The sequence below is a fragment of the Pieris napi genome, chromosome 5 (genome assembly GCF_905475465.1).
Source record: "Pieris napi chromosome 5, ilPieNapi1.2, whole genome shotgun sequence".
In the NCBI taxonomy this organism is placed as follows: Eukaryota; Metazoa; Arthropoda; class Insecta; order Lepidoptera; family Pieridae; genus Pieris; species Pieris napi.
The window spans coordinates 5,833,646-5,856,462 of record NC_062238.1 but is presented as its reverse complement, the minus strand read 5'-3'; the positions used below and the strand labels follow the sequence as shown (position 1 = coordinate 5,856,462).

At 32.2% G+C, this 22,817-nt stretch overlaps 1 protein-coding gene and 1 long non-coding RNA gene across 3 annotated transcripts in view; both read left to right on the top strand.

Annotated features, from left to right (window-relative positions):
* Positions 1–1,541: 1,541 nt before the first annotated feature.
* Positions 1,542–2,998, top strand: LOC125049923. Of its 2 annotated transcripts, none has more exons than XR_007117071.1 (2): positions 1,542–1,860; positions 2,969–2,998. It is a non-coding gene; the product is annotated as an uncharacterized LOC125049923 (long non-coding RNA). The 2 variants fall into 2 exon arrangements; XR_007117070.1 differs by having other exon boundaries at positions 1,542–1,869.
* Positions 2,999–13,607: 10,609 nt separating this feature from the next.
* Positions 13,608–22,817, top strand: part of LOC125049945 — a 35,465-nt gene continuing 26,255 nt past the window's right edge. The window contains exon 1 of the mRNA XM_047649489.1: positions 13,608–13,786. Within this exon, the coding sequence (XP_047505445.1) occupies positions 13,625–13,786 (162 nt within the window). The 5' untranslated portion in view covers positions 13,608–13,624. The remainder of the gene's footprint in view (positions 13,787–22,817) is intronic.

Sequence of the window (22,817 nt, the reverse complement as noted above, 5' to 3'; positions counted from 1 at the left end):
GTATTTGATTCAGTACTATGAATAAAAAAAATCTTGAGCAAACCTATATTTAGACTCAAAAATCCATATCCAAGTATGTACTTTAAAAACAATTATTTATTAATGAAACAAATCCAAGACCCATAAAGGGTATGTTTAGTTTTAAAGTGTAGTCAGCAGCAATAACTATCTTTTGATTGCTTCATTAAATAAGTTATGGCAATGTTGTTTCCAACATTTAAAATTAACATTGATCACTTGAAATGGTATGAATTTGAGCAATTGAAAGCTTATATATTTGATCCAACATACCTAACATGATTATTTATACTTGTATTCTGAAATCTGAACAATTAAATTAAATTCAACTTGATCAGTTAAAATTAATACTTCTTATATTTCATGAATGGAATTTGAAGTTAGGAAACCTAAAAATATTTTTTTATTTGACATTTTTAACCAACAATTTCATTATTCTTTACAATGTCGCTTCGATTTAACCTATTACATTTGACTTCAAATTTGCCATCAAACAAACAAACTTTGTTAACTGTTTTACTAGTCACTACTTATTCCTATTTATTTACTATGATAGTTATTATATTTCTAAAATAGTTTTAATAGAATTCAGTTTTTATGAGTGTTAGTAAAAACATAGGTAATATTGTTGTTGTGTGTTTGACCTCTGAATCACTTAAAAAGGTTGCAATAGTAGTTTCATGGCATCTAAAAAGTACCAACACTTGCACTTACACAAATGAATAAATATATAAACACTAATTTTTCTTCTTTATAGATAGGTACCCTTTTATTTTATAATTACTCAACAAAATATTATATGAAAACATTGGTATTAACCTTGGTTACCTTTAGTAACATTTTGAAAATTTAAAACACCTATCCATCCTGTTTACTTTGAATCCGTAGCCCATTTGCTGAGAGAATCACTTTTAGCGTGACATCATCTTTTATCTTTTTGTTAAGATAATATTCTTAATTTTTTTACAATATATCCAGATGTTAGGTATCCCTTGTTTCGTGCTGAAACATAATTAATATTTTTAAGTTTCTGTCGGTTTATCTTTTTTTTTAATTCAAACGTCGACCATTTTGTTTTATTAAAAATATTTTGTTTATGTAAGATGAAAATTTTGACAATTAACTCTTTTTATAAAATAATAGTTATTCCGTGAGTCCACTACGCAGTAACAGCGCTCCCTTCGTCACTGACGTAATTTTTGGAGTCTCATGGTATTCTGTTAATAAATTTTACATTACGTCTTGATAAGTGGAGGGAGGTAACCTAGTGAGTTGTTGTCTATTAATATCGTGACAATTGACTCATTTTATTTTATAAAAAGAGTTAATTGTCAAAATTTTCATCATACATAAACAAAATATTTTTAATAAAACAAAAAGGTCGACGTTTAAATTAAAAAAAATATTAAAAAAAAAGATAAACCGTGAAAATATCTCAAAAATGATTTATCTGATGGAAAATAATAGAATAGCGAGGAAAATTATTAAAACCCATCTGGCAATGGGGCCGCTTAAAGGTAAGTAGTGAGTTTATTTATTAGTCAATCGTAAGTTACGTATTTTGTTTATAACTTCCAATTAAGAGTTTATATTTCGTATTTACCCGACAACTGACCAGCCGTGGTGTATATGAGCGACAGAAACTTAAAAATATTAATTATGTTTCAGCACGAAACAAGGGATACCTAACATCTGGATATATTGTAAAAAATTTAAGAATATTATCTTAACAAAAAGATAAAAGATGATGTCACGCTAAAAGTGATTCTCTCAGCAAATGGGCTACGGATTCAAAGTAAACAGGATGGATAGGTGTTTTAAATTTTCAAAATGTTACTAAAGGTAACCAAGGTTAATACCAATGTTTTCATATAATATTTTGTTGAGTAATTATAAAATAAAAGGGTACCTATCTATAAAGAAGAAAAATTAGTGTTTATATATTTATTCATTTGTGTAAGTGCAAGTGTTGGTACTTTTTAGATGCCATGAAACTACTATTGCAACCTTTTTAAGTGATTCAGAGGTCAAACACACAACAACAATATTACCTATGTTTTTACTAACACTCATAAAAACTGAATTCTATTAAAACTATTTTAGAAATATAATAACTATCATAGTAAATAAATAGGAATAAGTAGTGACTAGTAAAACAGTTAACAAAGTTTGTTTGTTTGATGGCAAATTTGAAGTCAAATGTAATAGGTTAAATCGAAGCGACATTGTAAAGAATAATGAAATTGTTGGTTAAAAATGTCAAATAAAAAAATATTTTTAGGTTTCCTAACTTCAAATTCCATTCATGAAATATAAGAAGTATTAATTTTAACTGATCAAGTTGAATTTAATTTAATTGTTCAGATTTCAGAATACAAGTATAAATAATCATGTTAGGTATGTTGGATCAAATATATAAGCTTTCAATTGCTCAAATTCATACCATTTCAAGTGATCAACGTTAATTTTAAATGTTGGAAACAACATTGCCATAACTTATTTAATGAAGCAATCAAAAGATAGTTATTGCTGCTGACTACACTTTAAAACTAAACATACCCTTTATGGGTCTTGGATTTGTTTCATTAATAAATAATTGTTTTTAAAGTACATACTTGGATTTGGATTTTTGAGTCTAAATATAGGTTTGCTCAAGATTTTTTTTATTCATAGTACTGAATCAAATACTGTGCGAAATTACTAAGCCTTGTTACCATAAAACTTTTAATAATATTTGGCTTAGTTATAATATTATCAAACATGTTTTTAAGATACTTTACTTAGAAATACAAAGATATCATATATAAGTTTTTGTGTGTTTTATGCAAGTTTTTTTATTATTTACCTTAACTTTACAATAATTAAATTGCTATGCAATATTATTGTGTCAGTACAGTGACCCACCACATTTTCCTATTTACAATTTTAACAGATAATCATTGTATTACAGCCATCAGTGGTAGTTGTCAAGAATGAGGAAGAAAATGACCAATTATTGAAATGTTAAGAAGAGATATTAAACCGAGACCACTAATCTATTTTGAATGCAGTTTGGACAACTATGATTTTTATATGAAAAATTGTATTACCGTGTTTAAGATAATTGTGTACTTCATAATATTTTTTTTTGTATCTAATAATATTATATTAATAAAATGATTAATTAAATCTACCACTTATTTAATGACTGCCTATAGAAAACGTAGTAACCGAGTTAAATACATAGCTAAGCCGAAATGAAAAATATATAAGCCATGTTACTTTATAGGTGAATAAAAGAACAATATAATAACTTTAAACATTTAATTTAATGATTATAGTAAACTTTTAACACACTACAAAATAACTTTCAGTAAAACAAACTTAAGTATAATAAAAACTAATTAAAACACAGCCTCACATAGAGCTAATCAATAACATCTACTTTATTTTGTAGATAAATACATTTATTTTAATATATTTTCTAATTAGTTTGTAAAAAGTAATAGTTATGAACGATAAATTTAAAAAAGCTTAATAAGTACTTAAACCATCATGTATGTAATGATGGTATTTCATACTTGTGTAAAGCAGAATAATGTTTTTATCCAAAACCTTAATGTTATATCAATATATTTTATAAAAATATAGGAACCGAAATTGTACTGTGTTATCATTTATTATAAATTGAAGGATAGTCGAAATTCAATAATTTGAAAATGTCTGCACTATTGTGTCTTTTTATATCCAGGGGCCTTGTTGTATGATACACATGTAATATTCTTCTTCTTCAAAGGCAGAATGTATTTTTCTATCAGGAATTTTGAACATTTGGGGATCTCTGAAATTATTAGATTTATAATTTTAGTATAGTAGAAAAATACAAATATATTACAATATTTACCTATCTTATTTATCGTTTTTTGTTCGACTTATCTCTGCTGGAGACAAGACATGATCAAGACTGCATCGAAAAATTGGTTCTTGGATAAAAATTATATTTTTAATGCTAAAGTAATCAAAATGTTTACCTTAGATCATCTATTTAGTATTTACTAGACTCTTCGTTCATCTCAGCAGCATATGTTCTAGGTTTCGTCAGTACCATATAATTTCTTGAGTATTGGAAAAAAGCGATAATAACCAACGCCGAGAAACCAATTGGTCGTTTCGTGCCTACATTTTCTTCGCCATCTATAGATATTATATTAAGTATTTTTTAATGGATTACATCATTTATTTCTTGAAATAGAGGTTTAAACTTTAAAAGTGGAAACGGGCCTTCTGTAACAATAACAAAGTTCAATTTCACGAAGCTTAATGTTTATATATATAATTTTTTTCGTAAAATAATGCTGTATTGATAAATATTATTTTATAAACTTACCCCAAGATACATATAGATTGTCCTATGTTAGAATATTTTCACATAAAACAAGTTTTAACTTCGCTAAAAATGGCTAACTCACTGGTAAATGACGATTTCAGCGAGGGAAGAGCAACTTTTAATTTGACGTACAAAATGTACATTTAAATGAGATGAGATGTCAAATGGTGTGTATCAGAATACCAAATACCAACAATTTTGGAGCGTAAGTGTAGCAGTGCCAAATTTTAGTTCCAAATGTGAACAATCTTATTTGAGCGGCGCTTTTGTCGCGGTTATTGTTTAACAGAATACCAAATTGTAACATGACACCGAAACGAACGATTTGACAGCAAAACTTAGCGCTGAGAGTGTGTGAAGCGAGTTACAGAATCGCAGGGCAGTTTATCTTTTTTTTAATATTATTAATTTTATTTCAAACGTCGACCATTTTGTTCTCTATTTTGTTTTATTAAAAATATTTTGTTTATGTATGATGAAAATTTTGACAATTTACTCTTTTTATAAAATAAAATGAGTCAATTGTCACGATATTAATAGACAACAACTTACTAGGTTACCTGCCTCCACTTATCAAGACGTAATGTAAAATTTCTTAACAGAATACCATGAGATTCCAAAAATTACGTCAGTGACGAAGGGAGCGCTGTTACTGCGTAGTGGACTCACGGATTAACAGTGAGTTACAGAATCGCAGGGCTGTTATCCATTTGAGGAGTCACAGCTGAAATATTGTCCCAGTTTCTGAACAATATAAAGTTGCATGTTATAATTTCCCTCAAGAACAGGGATTTAACCGCGCATTTTGTAAATATTTTTTCCAATGACACAGACAACAAGCTCCGTACCAACCACAGATTAACCTACAACAGAGTTGGTTTTTTATTTTGTGAAGAGAGCCAGTATTGTTTAATAGTCTGTCTGCAGCTAATGAAATATCACTAAGGAAATATACTAGATACATATAGTTTTCAATATTGGCCTTATCAAATAAGAGAAATAGTTTTTTTTATGGCCCTGACACGATTTGTGCATTAGCCAGCGTCAAGTATAGGATTTTTTTTTATAATACGTCAAGCACGTCTTTAGAAATTCGACCGTGACCTCCATGTACGGTTTAGGCACTCGCCCGTTACCGCACAACCCTCCCAAAGGCCGAGAGCAAATTTAAATTAAATTAAAACTTGCCCTCGAACCGGGAACCGAACCCGGTACTCCTCACCTAGCTGCCACTTAATAAGACCGCTAGGCTATGAGGCCCCTAAATAAGTTTTTACATTAAACGGAAATTTGGTATTATAAGGACCAGTGTTTTTCTTTCCTTTACGTTCATCGCATTTGTCTCTCTAAAAATTTTACTCTGTGACAATTGCGTTGAGATTTTCATAAATTAGCATAGTCAGTGGAATGCTCGACGCTCCGCAATTTAGTTTTTGTTGTGAAACATGTATACGTGTTATACTTGTATTATAACTTACGTTCTCATTTATGTGTCTTATAATTATTGCACATAAAAGTTGTGGGTAGAAAGAAACATTTTTGTACATAATAATAATTCATATATGTGTTTAATATATATAGCATAATAGCATAGTTTGCGATTATCGGTAGACTAGAATTCTATGTAGACGTTTCTCCATCAATTTCACTCATCAACTTCTTTGTAGGCAAGTGACAATCACCAGATTATTAAATGGCTTTTCGGAAAAACCTTTTGTTAGGTACGTAAAATAGTATAATTGTTGTCATTCATATTTTTTTTGGTACTTACGTATGAACGCCACCGCGGCAAAAATTTAATGGTTTTTTTGGCGCCGGAGCTGTCCAAAAAACCTTTTTTTTTCCATTAACACGTTCACTGCGTAACAGGCCGATATCAGCCTGCCGCGGTATTTCCGCTGGTGCGGACGAAGAAATCTATGTCCCTCTCGCTGGTGCGTAACGATTATCTCAGGTGTTTGTAAAAATTCGACAGGGACAAATATATATTTCATCTTGCGGTCAAAATTGTAGGTTTTCCCCATCAAAACATAACGGCAGGCTTTTATCGACCTACCACGCACTGACGCTGCTTTGCATCCGCTGAGTGCGGCAGTGGGCCTATTTCAGCCCGCCCACCCAACAGGCAGCTGGCGACCCGATACCGCACAGAGCGCACGCCCGGCCAATTAGTGTTGTGCTATCTTACTGATCTAACGTAGCGTTCGATAAAATCAACGATGGCAAGCAATATAAGAAAAATACAAATTTTGGAAAATAGAGTAATTCTCCTTGCAGTTATTGACAGTGATAGTGACAGCAGTGAAGAAATATTTTCCACTAAGAAAAAGAAAAAGTATTTCTGTTTCCAAGACAGGCATACATAAGTAAAAAAATACATTTTCAGTTCTTTTACGATAATTCTGTTTTATTTTCGATATCCCCTTATTTCTCTGTCCCATCACTACTAAAAATATAATCAAGTGCGGTTCAGGTCGACATCGGCCTGCCGCTTTTCCTGCTTTATTGCTCATTTCCTGTTTGCCAGATCCCGGGGCGAATCAAACCTAAGGAAGTTGGGTTCAAGGTCATTCTAACAATATAAAAAAATATATTATACATTATGTTTCCACAAAGTTATAGCAATTTAATCTATCCTAGTGCTGTTGGGTCTAGAAAGACCTGCCACGCACCGGCAGAAATATCATTGGGGGCGCATTTTGGCCCGCCGCCGCACCTGATTAAGAATTATGATTTTACTTGCCGCAGTGAACGTGTTAAATATCCATGTTCACGACATATTGTGTTTATAGTTTAGTTTAACACGTTCACTGCGTAACAGGCCGATATCAGCCTGCCGCGGTATTTCCGCTGGTGCGGACGAAGAAATCTATGTCCCTCTCGCTGGTGCGTAACCATTATCTCAGGTGTTTGTAAAAATTCGACAGGGACAAATATATATTTCATCTTGCGGTCAAAATTGTAGGTTTTCCCCATCAAAACATAACGGCAGGCTTTTATCGACCTACCACGCACTGACGCTGCTTTGCATCCGCTGAGTGCGGCAGTGGGCCTATTTCAGCCCGCCCACCCAACAGGCAGCTGGCGACCCGATACCGCACAGAGCGCGCGCCCGACCAGTTAGTGTTGTGCTAACATGTGCGTTCGATATTATCAACCATGGCAAGCAATACAAGAAAAATACAAATTTAGGAAAATAGAGTAATTCGCCTTGCAGTTATTGACATTGATAGTGACAGCAGTGAAGAAATATTTTCCACTAAGAAAAATAAAAAGTATTTCTGTTTCCAAGACAGGCATACATAAGTAAATAAATAAATTTTTCAGTTCCTTTAGTAGTAAATGTAAATTTACGATTAATTTAACTTGACGATTCAAAAGTGTACTTGGTTACCCACTTGAATAAAGATATTTTGAGTTTGAGTTTGTGTTGAGTTTACGATAATTCTGTTTTATTTTCGATATTTCTCTGTCCCATCACTACTAAAAATACATTCTAGTGCGGTTCAGGTCGATATCGGCCTGCCGCTTTTCCTGCTTTATTTCTCATTTCCTGTTTGCCAGATCCCGGGGCGAATCAAACCTAAGGAAGTTGGGTTCAAGGTCATTCTAACAATATAAAAAAAATAAGTATACATTATGTTTCCACAAAGTTATAGCAATTTAATCTATCCTAGTGCTGTTGGGTCTAGAAAGACCTGCCACGCACCGGCGGAAATATCATTGGGGGCGCATTTTGGCCCGCCGCCGCACCTGATGACACATTATTATTTTACTTGCCGCAGTGAACGTGTTAACTTGTATAAACTTGTCTCTTTTGGCATTACATATTTCGTGAAAAAAATCTATGAAATGTCAATGGAATCTAAGATTTTACGCTATAAAGTATAAATGCATGTTTATAAAACACAGTTTTTAAGTTACAGAGAGAAGTTACAGATGGAGAGAACTATATTTAAACGTAGTCGCGGATGTGAGACTTCGATCTTGTCAAAAATATGAATTTCATTTTATTAGACTTCTCAACAATCCCCTAGAAAAGTGTTTATAACAGTTTTAAATTAGACTAAGGTGAGATAACTAGATTTAAACGTACCCGTGGAGGGTACGTTTCAGGATTATTTTTATAGCAACTGCCAGAAGGATCGCGAGTGCGTTACCGTCTTGTAGGAATCGGTGTGTCGTTTTCATAAAGGACCCTAAGTCAAATTGTGTTGGAAATATCTAGACGGGCTGATGATTCCACATAGTGATGGTGTGCGTCGGTGAATTTTATAATAAAAATTACAGGATAAAATAAGATTAACGTTTTTATCGTAAAGTAATATTCACGCTCAACACCCAAAAATCCTATTCATTTGTTATGCAGAAATGCGGGAGAAAAATCTTGAAAAATACAGGCGTATTCTCCATAGAATTACCGTTGCCTACATTAACTAATGTTTTTCACGCGGCACCATTTATAAACGGGTCTATATTAAAATTTATCACGTGAACCCGAGCGAATGTATTATAACGTCGGTGGGAATCATGAGCATCTAATTTTTCCTCTTTTATTAAGGTGTCAAGTTTGTATAATGGATATTTTTGAAAGAAATATTTTTGTTTTTATACCGCGATTCAGTTCTGATATTTATTAAGATGAAAGGTAAGTTGTCTGAATTTTAAATTTGGATTGTTTCGTGTACGTGAGCTAAGTTATTAGAAATAATGAGTAAATATTTTTGGTTTTAATTTTTATAAAGTTTTAAAATATGTAAATGTTGGTGTTGCATTTGAGCAGTAATTTTTACAGTTTATATTATAAATGATATGTTTTGTGATAAGTATAATCTTCTTTTGTGATAATATGTGATTTGAATATATAACTTTAATAATAAGATTATTACTTGAACTTTGCGTTTAAGAGATTGATGCGATAATCATTAGATATTTATTGCCGCATTTTACGTTTATTAATTTCTTGTGTACAAATAAGTGTAAATAAAATAATTGAATATTATATTATTATGTTGATTTTGTGTTATTAGAAATCTACGTGATTACTAAGCTAACTAATTTCGATACCGGCGTAACAAAATTCACAGTGAAATTGCACAATCATATTTCTGACAGTTCTTTGTGACAATTTAAATGTCAAGAGTCTTGTCCCCGAATTATTAAGGATAAGGAGACATTTGTATGCTAATCGCGGGAGAGGCAAAAATAAGCCTATCGCTTATTTCAAATGTTATGCTGCGTTTGATTTTTCTTCACAAAAATATTACAATTTAGTTTATAATAATTTAAACCTGGTACCTACCAGCTTCATGGCGTTGGCACATCAGATATGAGGTTGGTATGGTGGATTAATGGCAAAAAAAATAAGCATTGAACAGGAACAGAAATGTAACTTCTTGTTACTTCTCCAAAATACCATCCGTATCACCTCGACGTTCGTCGTTCCAGAACTAAGCGTATCTTAAGACTTCACCACCACTATGTGGAACCAGTTGCCCACTGAAGTAATTCCGAACCAATACGACTTAGGGTCCTTCAAGAAAAGAGCGTACCATTTCTTAAAAGGCCGACAACGAACTTGCGAGCCTCCTGTTACATAAAAAAAACAAATTACATTGGTGATGTTAAGCGTTCTTTTTATAATGTAAAAGTGAATAAAAAGGAATACTAACAAGAAAATATTAGTAAATAGTAAACCTCAATAAAAATATATTTGCAAAAGAACAGATTTAAAAAATTTCATACTTGAGGAATAATTTCTTAATGTGAGCGGTTTGTTACTTGGCGTTAGGAAGGTTACATGTGGAGTCTGTTTTCCGTTGCAAATAAAAATAACATCAAAATGGATTTTTATGAATTTACCCTTTCTGGTGTGTAAACTGTTTCAGTAAATATAGATAAAAACACTTGAGCGAGTTACTGGTTGAATTGAAGTGAATTAGAAAACTCGCTAGATACGTGTTTTGTGTGAAAATGTGGGTCAACCATTGTCATCTTGTGCCTGCGGGGAACGGGCCGTAAAAACCACTCAGTTTCATAAGAAAGGTATTGCTCACTCTTTGTGATAATAAACTGCGCTTCTGTAATGAACACATTTCATAGAAAACCTTTCATAGAACTATTTTCATACGATAGACCGATGCATATTGAGAATTCATAATTCTTTTATACGCATATTAAAAATAGCCCGGCTTCAATTATTCAGATAAAATGCGGCACGTTTGTTGTGGACTATGTTTTATTATTTATCTGTCATATTAAATTTGCTATGAGTAGTGAAGTTTTGAAAACGAAATTTTACTTTTTATTTATTTTTTTCAAAAGTTTGCGTCATGAGATACTCGTATAAGAAATAGTAGCAGCGAATTGGTATGGACTTTGATGAAATGAGTACGACGCCAGCGTGATTTTACTTTTTATTTTTAATATTTTATTTTTCATGTAATAGACCAGTGCCGATAATTTTTGAAACCAAAAAAAATTACAGTAGGATGAAACCCATTAGAAAAGCAGGGGAATATGATCAAAATGAAAGGAAAAATAAATTACGGTCGATCTGAGGTCGGGAAGGGAAGGGGGGGGGGGGAGTTTTAAGGGTAACAAACGGTTTACCTCGATTTCCGGCAAAACTAAAAGTCCTATCGAAGAAAGTTAAATGGCAAAGTTGTAGGTAATAAAAAGATCTAAAACTTTTGTAGTTACACATTTTTCACATAACCTCAAAATTGGTGTGAAAAATTCAAAAAAACAAGTTTTTGGTTTTTTATTTTTATCTTTTACAAAAATTTATTTTTTTAAACGAAATTTGGTGAAAACTTACCTTATTATGTCCCAAATATACTGTAATTTATTTGATCAAAAATATTTATTTTTTCACCTTATTTTGAATTAATATCGAAAAAACACCCTAATTTTCAATCGAAAATTCTGACGTCAAAATTTCAGCTTTTTTCAATAAGTTGGTGTGCTTTCAGTTCGTTGAAATCTCTACTTTCCTATGGTAAAAAAATATATATATATTACCATAGAAAATCTTCTCAGAAAATGCAAAACATCGTATGCAGTAACGCCCAGAGCCGTCATACCCTTCCCTACTTCTCTATGAATCTTCTTTAAATTATAATCAGATGCCTATTTATTACTATTTTAAGATAACTTATATATACCTGAGTGAACTAAAAAAAAAGTTTAGCCTTTAGATGGGCTAAAATTTTCGTATTTCATAGAGAAGTAAGGAAGGGGATGACAGGTCTGGGCGTTACTGCATACGATTTTTTGCGTTTTCTGAGAAGATTTACTATAGTAATATATATATATTTTTTTACCATAGGAAAGTAGAGATTTCAACGAACTGAAAGCACACCAACCCTTTGAAAAAAGCTGAAATTTTGACGTCAGAATTTTCGATTGAAAATTAGGGTGTTTTTTCGATATTAATTCAAAATAAGGCGAACAAATAAATATTTTTAATCAAATAAATTACAGTGTATTTGGGACATAGAAAGGTAAGTTTTCACCAAATTTCGTTAAAAAAAAAAGAAATTTGTAAAAGATAAAAATAAAAAACCAAAAACTTGGTTTTTTGAATTTTTCACATAAATTTTGAGGTTATGTGAAAAATGTGTAAATACAAAAGTTTTAGATCTTTTTATTACCTCCAACTTTGCCATTTAACTTTCTTCAATAGGACTTGTAGTTTTGCCGGAAATCGAGATAAACCGTTTTTTACCCTTAAAACTCCCCCCCCTACCCCTTCCCGACCTCAGATCGACCGTAATTTATTTTTCCTTTCATTTTGATCATATTCCCCTGCCTTTCTAATGGGTTTCATCCTACTGTAATTTTTTTCACTTTTTATTTATTTTGAAGGCTATCTGCACTGGTCTATAAGTGACATGTATGTTTTTAATGAGAATAAACTTCTTTAAATCTAAATATAACTTTGATTCGTACAAATCAGCATCACACATATTACAAGTATATTACAAGTACAATAATAACCAACATAGCCTCGAAAGCGGTAGAATATACTTAGGCATATAGCCTATGTGTGTTTCAAGCTGAAGAATAATTTATAAAATCCTTTCTCCAAGATGATTACAGACACAAAACAGATACGCACGTTCGATAATCGCACCCTATTCCATACTGATTGGCAATCCCGATCCAACGAAGTTGCCAGCTCAATAAACAATTGCCATTCGATAAATCAAGTTTTGTATTCGGCAATATACTCGAGAATACGGCGAGATCCAAATTCCGTCTTGTTTGTCTTAAGCCCCTAATATTGTTTGTTCTTGCCTCAATCTTACGTATCTCGAACAACGGATTGAATCAACTGTTCTTTTATTGATGCGAGGAACGTATTCAAACAGTTTATAGTGTGTATTTATGGGTTTATGTTTATGACATGTACGGGTTTGTATAGTTAAATACACAGTCATATATCATAAACGTACGATTCTAAGGGAACAGTCGTAAGATTTACTATTTAATGGACTGTAGCCATAGCTCAATTCAATCAACACTAACATTTGTCTGATACATGTCTATGAACAATCTTCGGGTACCTTGTATGACTTATGAAGATTGTATATTTTATGAACATTTTTAACACTACTGACGTAATATACATTTTACGTATGAAATGTATATATATAAAAATGAAACCCGTTTTCCGTTGTCACGACATAACATGAAAACGGCTTGACCGATTTGGCCAATTCTTTTTTTATAATATTCTTTGAAGTACGAGGATGGTTCTTACGGAGAGAAAAATTAAAAAAAATGAGTGAAAAAGTCTAAAAACAACACTTCTATATTCCCATACATAATATTCGTAATAATACTTAAAAGTCAATTTGAACTTTAATACCATATCATAAAGTTCAAATGTTAGTGGAGGGGTTCCGGGAAGGTAAATTTTTATTTTTTGACATCCTGTATTTGTCGTCTTATCAACTTTCTTTTTTTTATCTTAGCTAGACCGGTGTCCCGAATAGCAGAATAATGTTCGCCAGGTCAGCTAGTAATTTATAAATCAGCGTTTGGAGACTAAAAAGTCATCATACAATTGTTTATGATGTTGATATTTTCGACAATATTAATGACTGATATTAGCATTCATTAATAATTTCTATTGAATACAAAATGTTGTCTATATTTAGCTTATTTTTAGTTTCGTAATTTTTATATAAAACCTAAAAACAATTGAGAAATCTATTTTTTTCAGCTCGTACCATGTGCCACACGATCACACAGCTTGACGTGCCTCGATGGGCTGACCCTAGGATAGACGCAGAACTACGCTGTCAATATATGCGACAGCCAGACGACCCAGCGCTGCATTCTGTGAAGTGGTACAGGGGGAAACATGAAATCTTTAGATATACGTTTCAAGAAGTAAGTAAATACACACTTCTTTAGCGTAGCATATTGTAGATATATGTATTTTGTTAGGTAAGTGCTAGGGTCTCGTGCGACACTGGTGTAAGAACCGCAAATATACAGTGTTTTTGTATCTTCATAATGAAATTAATTAGTCAATAAACTTTAAAGTAGTTTGAATAGAGGTCAAATATCATTTTTGTCTCTCAAATCAAAACCAACCCTTCAACCGCGTTGATGTGGACATTTAAATTATGAAACGGTAAATATAGAATGTAAAACTTTATAACATTTTATGCAGAAACTTGAAGGTAATATTACAAACTCAGAGTAACTTAAGTAGCTAGGGTCAGATGTATAAGTTTCTAATGAACTTGGTTAAGCTTGAAGTTTCAAACAAAAAGACGCCGGCAGTTGAAATTTCGAAGGAATTTTGACTAGTTGGTACGGTAAACGCTTTTCAAGAGTTTATTTACTAAGTTAGAAAGGAATAAAATAATCATAATCAAGCATTATACTATATCGTTTTAAACTCTGTAGCTGTTCAACATATTTTAAGTTTATAAATTGTTGATGAGGGGATTTTAACTCGGCCGACCGTCACACTTGATTCACTCTTCTTTGTTGTTTTCGCTTCGGTTATGCTAGACGCACTTGAATTTGATTACATTTTAGCCAATTTTAGTTATTGGTTATGCCCTCGATTCTATATTTGTTTAGTGAGTATCGTGTGCGTATTGTGATCTATTCAAAGGTATAAGCTGTTATTATATTATCAATCTAACCTCTCTCATTGTTCCGTTACTAATTTTATCCTAATCCTTAGATTTGTGTGCCTTTTTTCGTGTTAAGGATATATATCGAGACGAGGTATGTTAAATATTGTTAAAATTGTGTAACAACGGCAACCGAACCGTTCTTTGTAGTACAGTAGGTAAACATTAATCTAATATATAAAATTCTCGTGTCACAATCTTCGTTCCCTTACTCCTCTGAAACGGCTCGACCGATTCTTATTAAATTTTTAGGCATATTCAGTAAGTCTGAGAATCGGCTACTATCTATCTTTTAAACCCCTAAATGATAATGGATGTTTCACTCGGCATTGATCATGTGAAGCACATAACAACCATGCGGTAAAAAACTCGCTTAAACACTGGCTATCCCGCCTCTAACCTAACTAAATCATTTTCTTTCTGTCTCGTAATTAGCTCTGCTTATACAGGGTGGCCAAAAAGTCGTGGATCAAACGCAAATAGATGAGGTCATCAGCTGCAAAAATTGTTCTACGGGAGGTCTCTAAGCTCAACCCCTACAGAGTTGTGATTTATTATGTGTTTTTATAAGAAATTGCCTTTTTTTACTAATTCTTATTAAAATTCGAAAATATCTACATTGATGAGATCTTGCGTTAGACATACAATTTATAGTTGTTTATTGAGTGTATTGAAGATAATATTTAGTTATATGATATAACATTTTTTCAAATCATAACTTTTTGTTCACTTTGGACCCCACTGTGAAAAAAAATTACTCTACTGAAAAGTGACTCTGTATTACAAGTTTTCTGACTGGAAGAAATATCGCTTGTTAGCGATAAGTCCGTCCATTGCCTTATAACTTTTGTAACCTGCTTTTTTTGTGTATGTTTTTGAATAAGGTAATAAAGTATAAATAAATGTGCAAATGTAATTTTAACAAGTTTGCAAAATGAACACCAAATACCTTATCTTTGTTTGTGTAACCCACGTGTAATTTATTTACTTTAAGACGACTTTATAAATTAACATATTCAAGTCGTGTCAAAAAGTGTTTGCGATGTTTATGTAAATGTGAAAACACCTCTTTTGTACCTGACTCAGTCGGATTAGCATTACAATTATGTAAACAAGTGTCATTTGTATAATGTTCTTATTTAGCTTCGCAATATTTGCATTATATTTGATGGTTTTTTTTATGTACGTAACTGTGTATGCCGCCGTAGTACTACAATGACCTCGAGACCAAGCGATAAATGTGGCTATATGACATAAGTGTATTGGATTTAATACACGGTATTAAATTAATTTAATATTTAGTGCAAAGTCCTCTAAATCTTACCCTAAACAATTAGAACGACGTGCTATGCGATTTGCTAATAGACGCAATAAAGCTACGAAAGTCTACAGACTCCATCCTTGTAGACGCCTCTGAGAGAATTTGCATTTAAACTCATTCGTAGAAAACTTAAAGTTGCATTGAAGTTTCAGTATAGTAGATTTAATTGATTAATAATAAATACTGTGGTGGCGTAATGTAATGCCTTAATCGATAAATAAACAACTAACAAAAAGAACTTTTCAGTTTGAATTAATAGGTTCCGATTGCATGTTCCACAGTAATAACCTCACTTTAGCTTTATCATTTAAAAAAAATTGTTGCCGTACACTACACAGACTAGTATTCACACTGTATATTGACACAATCTCCCCCAGTTTTATTATACTCTTGCAACTACAATACGCAAACAAAATCCAAATAATATACGGGAAAATAAGACCGCGTACTTACGAAAGTCGACAATTCTCGCGTCGTTGAAACGGATCATCGCCCTGTAAACAGTGTGTGAAAATCCCGCAAAAGCCAAGGCGCGTGCCTTTTTAATGATTTCTTAAACCTTCAAAAGTCGTGACTGGAGAGGAAAGGCATTTTTCTATTAATAAAAAGGGAAAATTATTTAAAAGTATCGCTTAGTTTTAAATTTGTGCTGTTTTTTTTGTGTAAAATTTTTCATGGTATTTTTATTTCTTCAGCTTCAAATTATTAAAGTATTTTAAACTACCATGTCCAAAATAATCGTGCAATAATAATTTTATTTAAACTTCTTAAATTCCATGATAATCCCCAACATCAGCAAACTTATAATATATTAAAATTATGTTGTATTAGTGGTCATTGAGGCAAGACAGAGCTGGTCTCGCTCAACTACCATTCACGAATTAGCATATATCCAATAACGTTTTTACCCATAGCTAATTCAAATTGAATTGCCTCAATCGAGCATTAAATATAATTTAGAAATAAATTGTCATATTTTTGAGCAAAATGTAATTTATTGGAACTATGATTAATACAAATGGTTGTGCTAAGAGAAAAATCTTGCGGAATCCTTTAGCAATTACACCTCAAGTACAATCTCGCAATGTCATTCATCATATTTGACGCAGTACTTAACTCCCGTTTATTTGCAATTCGCTTTCCTAGCACGCGGCACTTGCCTAATTAAATTTTTATTTAAACAAGATTTGTCGTGCAAAGGACCGAGCGTAATCCGACTGTTATGTGTTTTATTTGGTTTCCATTTAATAAAATTAAATCGGTATAATGAAAAAGGAAGCCGTGTTGAACAATTGAAACGTTTGAGCCAAACATAAATGTGTGATTAAATTTAAATATTAAATGATAATTCGTGTTCTATTTTTAAACTCAAATATAGACTAGCGGAAGTTACTGCTAATCATAAACGTAGTTATCCACGTACCTTAGAAGTAAATAAAAGTGTAATGTAACATCAACTTCAGCAGAACGTTTGGTGGTATCATTTTTATTTTACATTTTGACCTACACGCGGAAATGCATAAATATAAATTCATTTCACCTGTGGTCGGTGACGTAAGTTCATGACGTAGAAAAGTTAACAGCACGAAAACTAAAACTAGGCGTGTAGTTGCGGAAGCACGTCATTATTTGAAACGTTGCGCGGCAGGGTTGCCCCCGGCAATTTGGTTAATGTACCGAAACAGGCTCGTTTCTCTGCGCTTGGAACTGAATAGTGTTCTACCTGGGAGTTGGTTGTGTGTAATTAGGGTTGTCAAAATGTCAAATTGTTGTCGATGCTGCAAATTATTGATTGGATTGCAGTCGTTGTGTTATTGTCATTTCTCTGCACAATGACAGTTGAGTACTAGAATTATCGAATGTAAAATCATTATTTCAATGCAAGAACTTTCATAACTATAAGCTAATAAGGCAATTTATTTTGATGCCTTAATAATAGTTATAACAATACCAAACTTTTAAGGTGATTAAGTTATGCCTAATATGTTAGTAAATTGTTAAACAGAGATGTGTTACATGTATTTTAGGTAATTTTCCCTGTAATTAGCTGGTATATTAATAAATGTATCTATAGGTACTAATATTCAAAAGAGGTAAAGTTTGTGAGGTGGCAAACGGTAATCTCTGGATCTACTGGACTATTACTAAAATCTTATACAAATAGAGAGCCACGATATTTGTGATTTTTATATTAAAAGACTTTTCGGGGCAGTCGGACTTTCAAAGTAAGTCGGAGAAAAAACGAGTTGTAGACTTTGAAAAGGCGAACAAAAAATATTGTACATAAATAAGTCCTTAGTCTCATCGTACTTAGGCCGGCAACGCACTTGCGAGCCTTCTGGCAATGTAAGTGTCCGCGGGCGGCGGTATCCCTTAACATCAGATGAGCCTGCTGCCCGTTTGCCTCCTATTACGGTAATTTAAAAAACTTCTACGTGTATGGTATGGTCAACATACGAAGCCAAGGAGGGTCGTTAATTATTCGAAGAAACACTTTTTATATTTGACATACATGCTATTTACCTATTTTACGTTTACACAGCCAAATGCCACGCCTTAGTTTTACAAATATAGCAAAACCGGAATTTGAATTTAGAAGTGCATCTATCTCCTCCGCAGAATAAATTCATTTAAAACGAAGCATTTCAAAAAACACAATCTTTTATTCACTTGTTATTCTGTGGTTTGGTATAAAAGTTTTTGTTATTCCAATGTTTTAAATGTAAAGCTCTGCTTTTGCGGTTGTTAAATTGACGAGTACGTCAACTTTGAAATGATTTTTTGCTGTAATATTTAAAGTACTTTTTGTTTTAATCATGCTCTCCAGTTAATTTAATAGTTGAAAGGAATTCTGAATATTTTACCCAATTTATAGTTTTTTTGTTATTAACAAGTGAGGGTATTTATGTAATAATTTTATTGCAGCACAATACCTTGAAATTAGATCCAAAAGGAAGGAAATCTTTGCAAGTATGTCGGTTTATCTTGAGCTAGCGTAAAATCGTCGAATTTGTTTATTAATTCAGCGTACCCTCGATTTTTAGGGAATACAATTTAAACATAAACCAAACTTTCATAGATACGAATTTCTACAAATATTTGTGTTTTTGACACTCTTTAGTAGATATTACTGAATTTTTTACTCTCCCTCGCTCATGTGTGCGCGTCAGCTAGGTATCATCTGGAGAGGACTATCTGTTTCCACCAGTTTCTGTCCAGTGGCTCTCTTATTAGACAGTGTACAATTTTGAGGACGATGAGTCTTTCACTTGATCGATCCAGCTGGTTGGTGAACAGCCACGTGATCTTTTGACTTTTATCAACCACAATCAGCTTCTCCATGTTCTCGTCGCCTTTTTATACAGAATACATCAAATATGTAAATATTGTAAAATAAAGATTGGTTAAATATTAAATTATTGAAGTGAAACTTCTTTATCGGGGTTGGAAAAATTTTTTTAAAAATAAAAAAAAATTTAAAAAATTTTCGTTACGCGTCACATTTTTCGGTTACGCGCCATGTTGCTTTTTGAAGTCAAACTTCTTTATCGGCGTTGGAATGAAAGTTCTTTATCGACGTATGGGAGAAATTTTGTAGCAAATCGTCACGTTTTTCGGTCGCCATCTTTTTCTTGTAAAAGTAAAAGCCATTTGTTAAACTTTATTTAACGAAATCATTTTTCGAAAAATAAGGTCATAAAGAAGTTTCACTTCTTACGTGTGTACACCTAGTACACGCACACATTTTTTATTATTTATATAGATAGATGAGGGTTAATTGCTATTAGTCAGTATAAATTGAAGAACCCTATTACATTTCGCGATTGATGTTAAAAATCGCTGCGCTAAGCTAACTTATCTGCTGTCAGATACTTTGAAGGATTGTGTTTCCTTTGAGGGCAAGGTAAGTGTGGAATAGGTTATAAGTGATTTATCTTTAGTGAAAAAGGTCTTTTAGTTACAGAAAGTAGATTTTACCGAAACGTGAAACATATTGACTCTTCTAAGAAAAGGATTAGAGGTAAAGTCAGGTATAAATGAAAAATGAAAAAAAAAACATATAATGTTATATGTTTGCTTTCTACTCAAGATCAGGAGCAGTGTAAAACCAAATAAAATTCAGACTGTTTTACTTATTTAAATGAATAAAGAATTTTTTTTATATAAAAACGTAATATAAAGTTATTGGTCATTGGTCTACTGAGACTTAAGGTGCATTGCTCCACAAGCATGAGATAATACTTGTCTGAGTTCCAAGCTATAATATCTCTGGGGTACGTGGCCAGTTGAATCAGCTTATATAGATAAGCCACTGTAGCTAATTTGCCTGGAGAACATAATAAAGTATCATATGTAAGCTCACCCAATTAGTCCTGGAATGCGTGGCTGTGGCTTCCCAACGAACAAAAATCCGAAAAGAGGTCGCTTCGTGAAGCCTTAATTAGCCTGCTTTACGCACTGGCTGGCATAATTAGCCAGGACTTTACGCACATTGGACAAATGAGCATCTAAGTATGGAAATTGAGTTCACACTACACTACCTGTTAAGAAAGCATCAATGTAAAACAGTCGATTCGTTGGGAGTATAATCATCAAACACGTGCATATTTATAAGACTTGGTTAGGGTAAAAATATCCTGCCAAAAGCAATGGGTACGGCAAATTAGACCAGTGCAGATAGCCTTAAAAAAAATAGTGAAAAAAATAATAGTAGGATGAAACCTATTGGAAAGGGTGGATAATATTATAAAAATTAAAGGAAAAATAATTTACGGGCGATCTGAGGTCGGGAAGGGTAGGGGGGGGGGGGAGTTTTAAGGGTAAAAAACGGTTTATCTCGATTTCCGGCAAAACTACAAGTCCTATGGAAAAAAGTTAAATGACGACAACGCTAGACCACACACTGCACAGCAGACGGCTACCAAATTAGAAGAGCTTCAATTGGAATGTCTCAGACATCCTCCGTACTCCTCGGACCTCCGTAATTGCGACAGACTTGCAGGCTTCAGTCATTTAAGAAATATTAAAGGCATGATGTTAAAAGTTTAAATCTTTCCTGTATATTTATTTTGATAACTGTATGATATCTCATAACTTGTACCATACAAAACCACCTGAGTACTGTAAGCAGAATCTTGAGTGATATTCCACATCCTTTTTCCTCAAAAATATTCACATTCCATCTTACTTTGATGCTGATTCTGAGAGAGAAAAACCATCCAGAAATCTGTACCTATGTCAATTGTATCCTAAGATCACAGACCTTTTTTCGGAGCTTATTGTATTTATTTATTAAATAATTGTGAAGCTTATAATTGTTTAGTTATTTAATCATCAATTGAAGTTGTGATTTAAAATATAAAATAGATTAACATTGATGAATATTGTCCATACTTCATTAATAATTCAATTTTATATAGAAAATATTTTTTTTTAAATTAAAACCTCATGAAATGAACCTATAGTAATGAGATTCATATATTGAGTAATGTAGAGACACTACACACACACATTATTTCCATTAAATTATGTTACATTAATAGCATCCTCCTCATTTTTTTAAATCGGTTTAAATTACCAGTTTAGCTTAACTCTAGCACAAACGCTTCGTACCTATTACTGTAATCGTTGTTACAATGAAGATTTAAGCAGACGCCATTGTGGTAAATGATACAATATATTTTTATCTCAAATGTTCACAAAGTGGATATAAGCGCGTATTTACGGAAAATGAACGGATAAAGTGCGTACTTAGATATGAAACTAAGATTAAACTGAATTATTGCGTTGTTTGCTTTTTCTAGGATTATTTTTCTAGTATGGAATATTATTAAGGCATTTTAAGTATATAGTAAACTGTGGCTATTTTCCTTAAACTCCGTTACCGACATACATTTTCAACTTTCAAAATAGGTTTTACTCTTAAACTAAAGGAAAAACGTAAACTTTCACATCCTTATTAGTTCATTGAGATACACTTGATAATATGATTTAACGAATATTTGTATTTAGTTTTAGGTTAAGTTCAGAGTGTTTCAATAATTGGTAAGGAATCGGTAGATGGGATAATTTAGAGCATACACAGTACACACGTTGCTTACTACACGCAATGGGAAACAAATGTTTACCAGCTGCTATAGTGGCGCTGCTTTAGGGTTTTGGTGAAGGTTCCCTAACCTTCTTAATCTAACACAAATCATTTTTCAAAAGCATACACTGACTCTAATTAATATTGAATACGATTAGTACCAATCTAAGTGATAGCTACAAATCTATCATACTCATTGATGTTAATGAAATTACTGCTTAAAACATGAGTAATAAAATGTAATAACTGAGACTTTAGATCGTGATTTGAATGAAAACTTTGCTAGAATTCCCAAACCACACATTATACGGAAACTACAGGAGCTTTGAAAACAATCAAAATTGTTTCTATTTAAAATTCCTAATATTTTAAGAAACTTTACCCCTTATTTGTAAAGATACTGTTGCAAAATTTCTATTGGATTTTTTATTAAATGTTGAATAATAATGTAATAGCACGTAGCTAATTATTAATAAATAATTAGCTACGTGCTAGCACAGAATGGGTAAAAGTTTTATTAGTTATTTAATTATGTGTAACTAATTTTGTAAATAACGGTCAGTGAAAAAAATCTTTATTTATTTGTTATCTTATCTCTATGCTAGTACTTATTTAAATAAAACTTCATTAATATAATTGAAGTTTGTAGTGCTTGAAAGCAATTGTAGTTAGCAATCAAAACTCAAATAAGATCTACTAAAAAACTAGTGAACACAATTTGTAATTTTTGGAAAAGTCCAAAGAATTTTTTCAAAGAACTACTTTCCGGATTTAAATAAGCATGTTAGTGCTATTAACATAAATTATCCATTAATTGTGTCACACTGGATAGTAAATGCTGGCTTTGTATATGAAATAAAA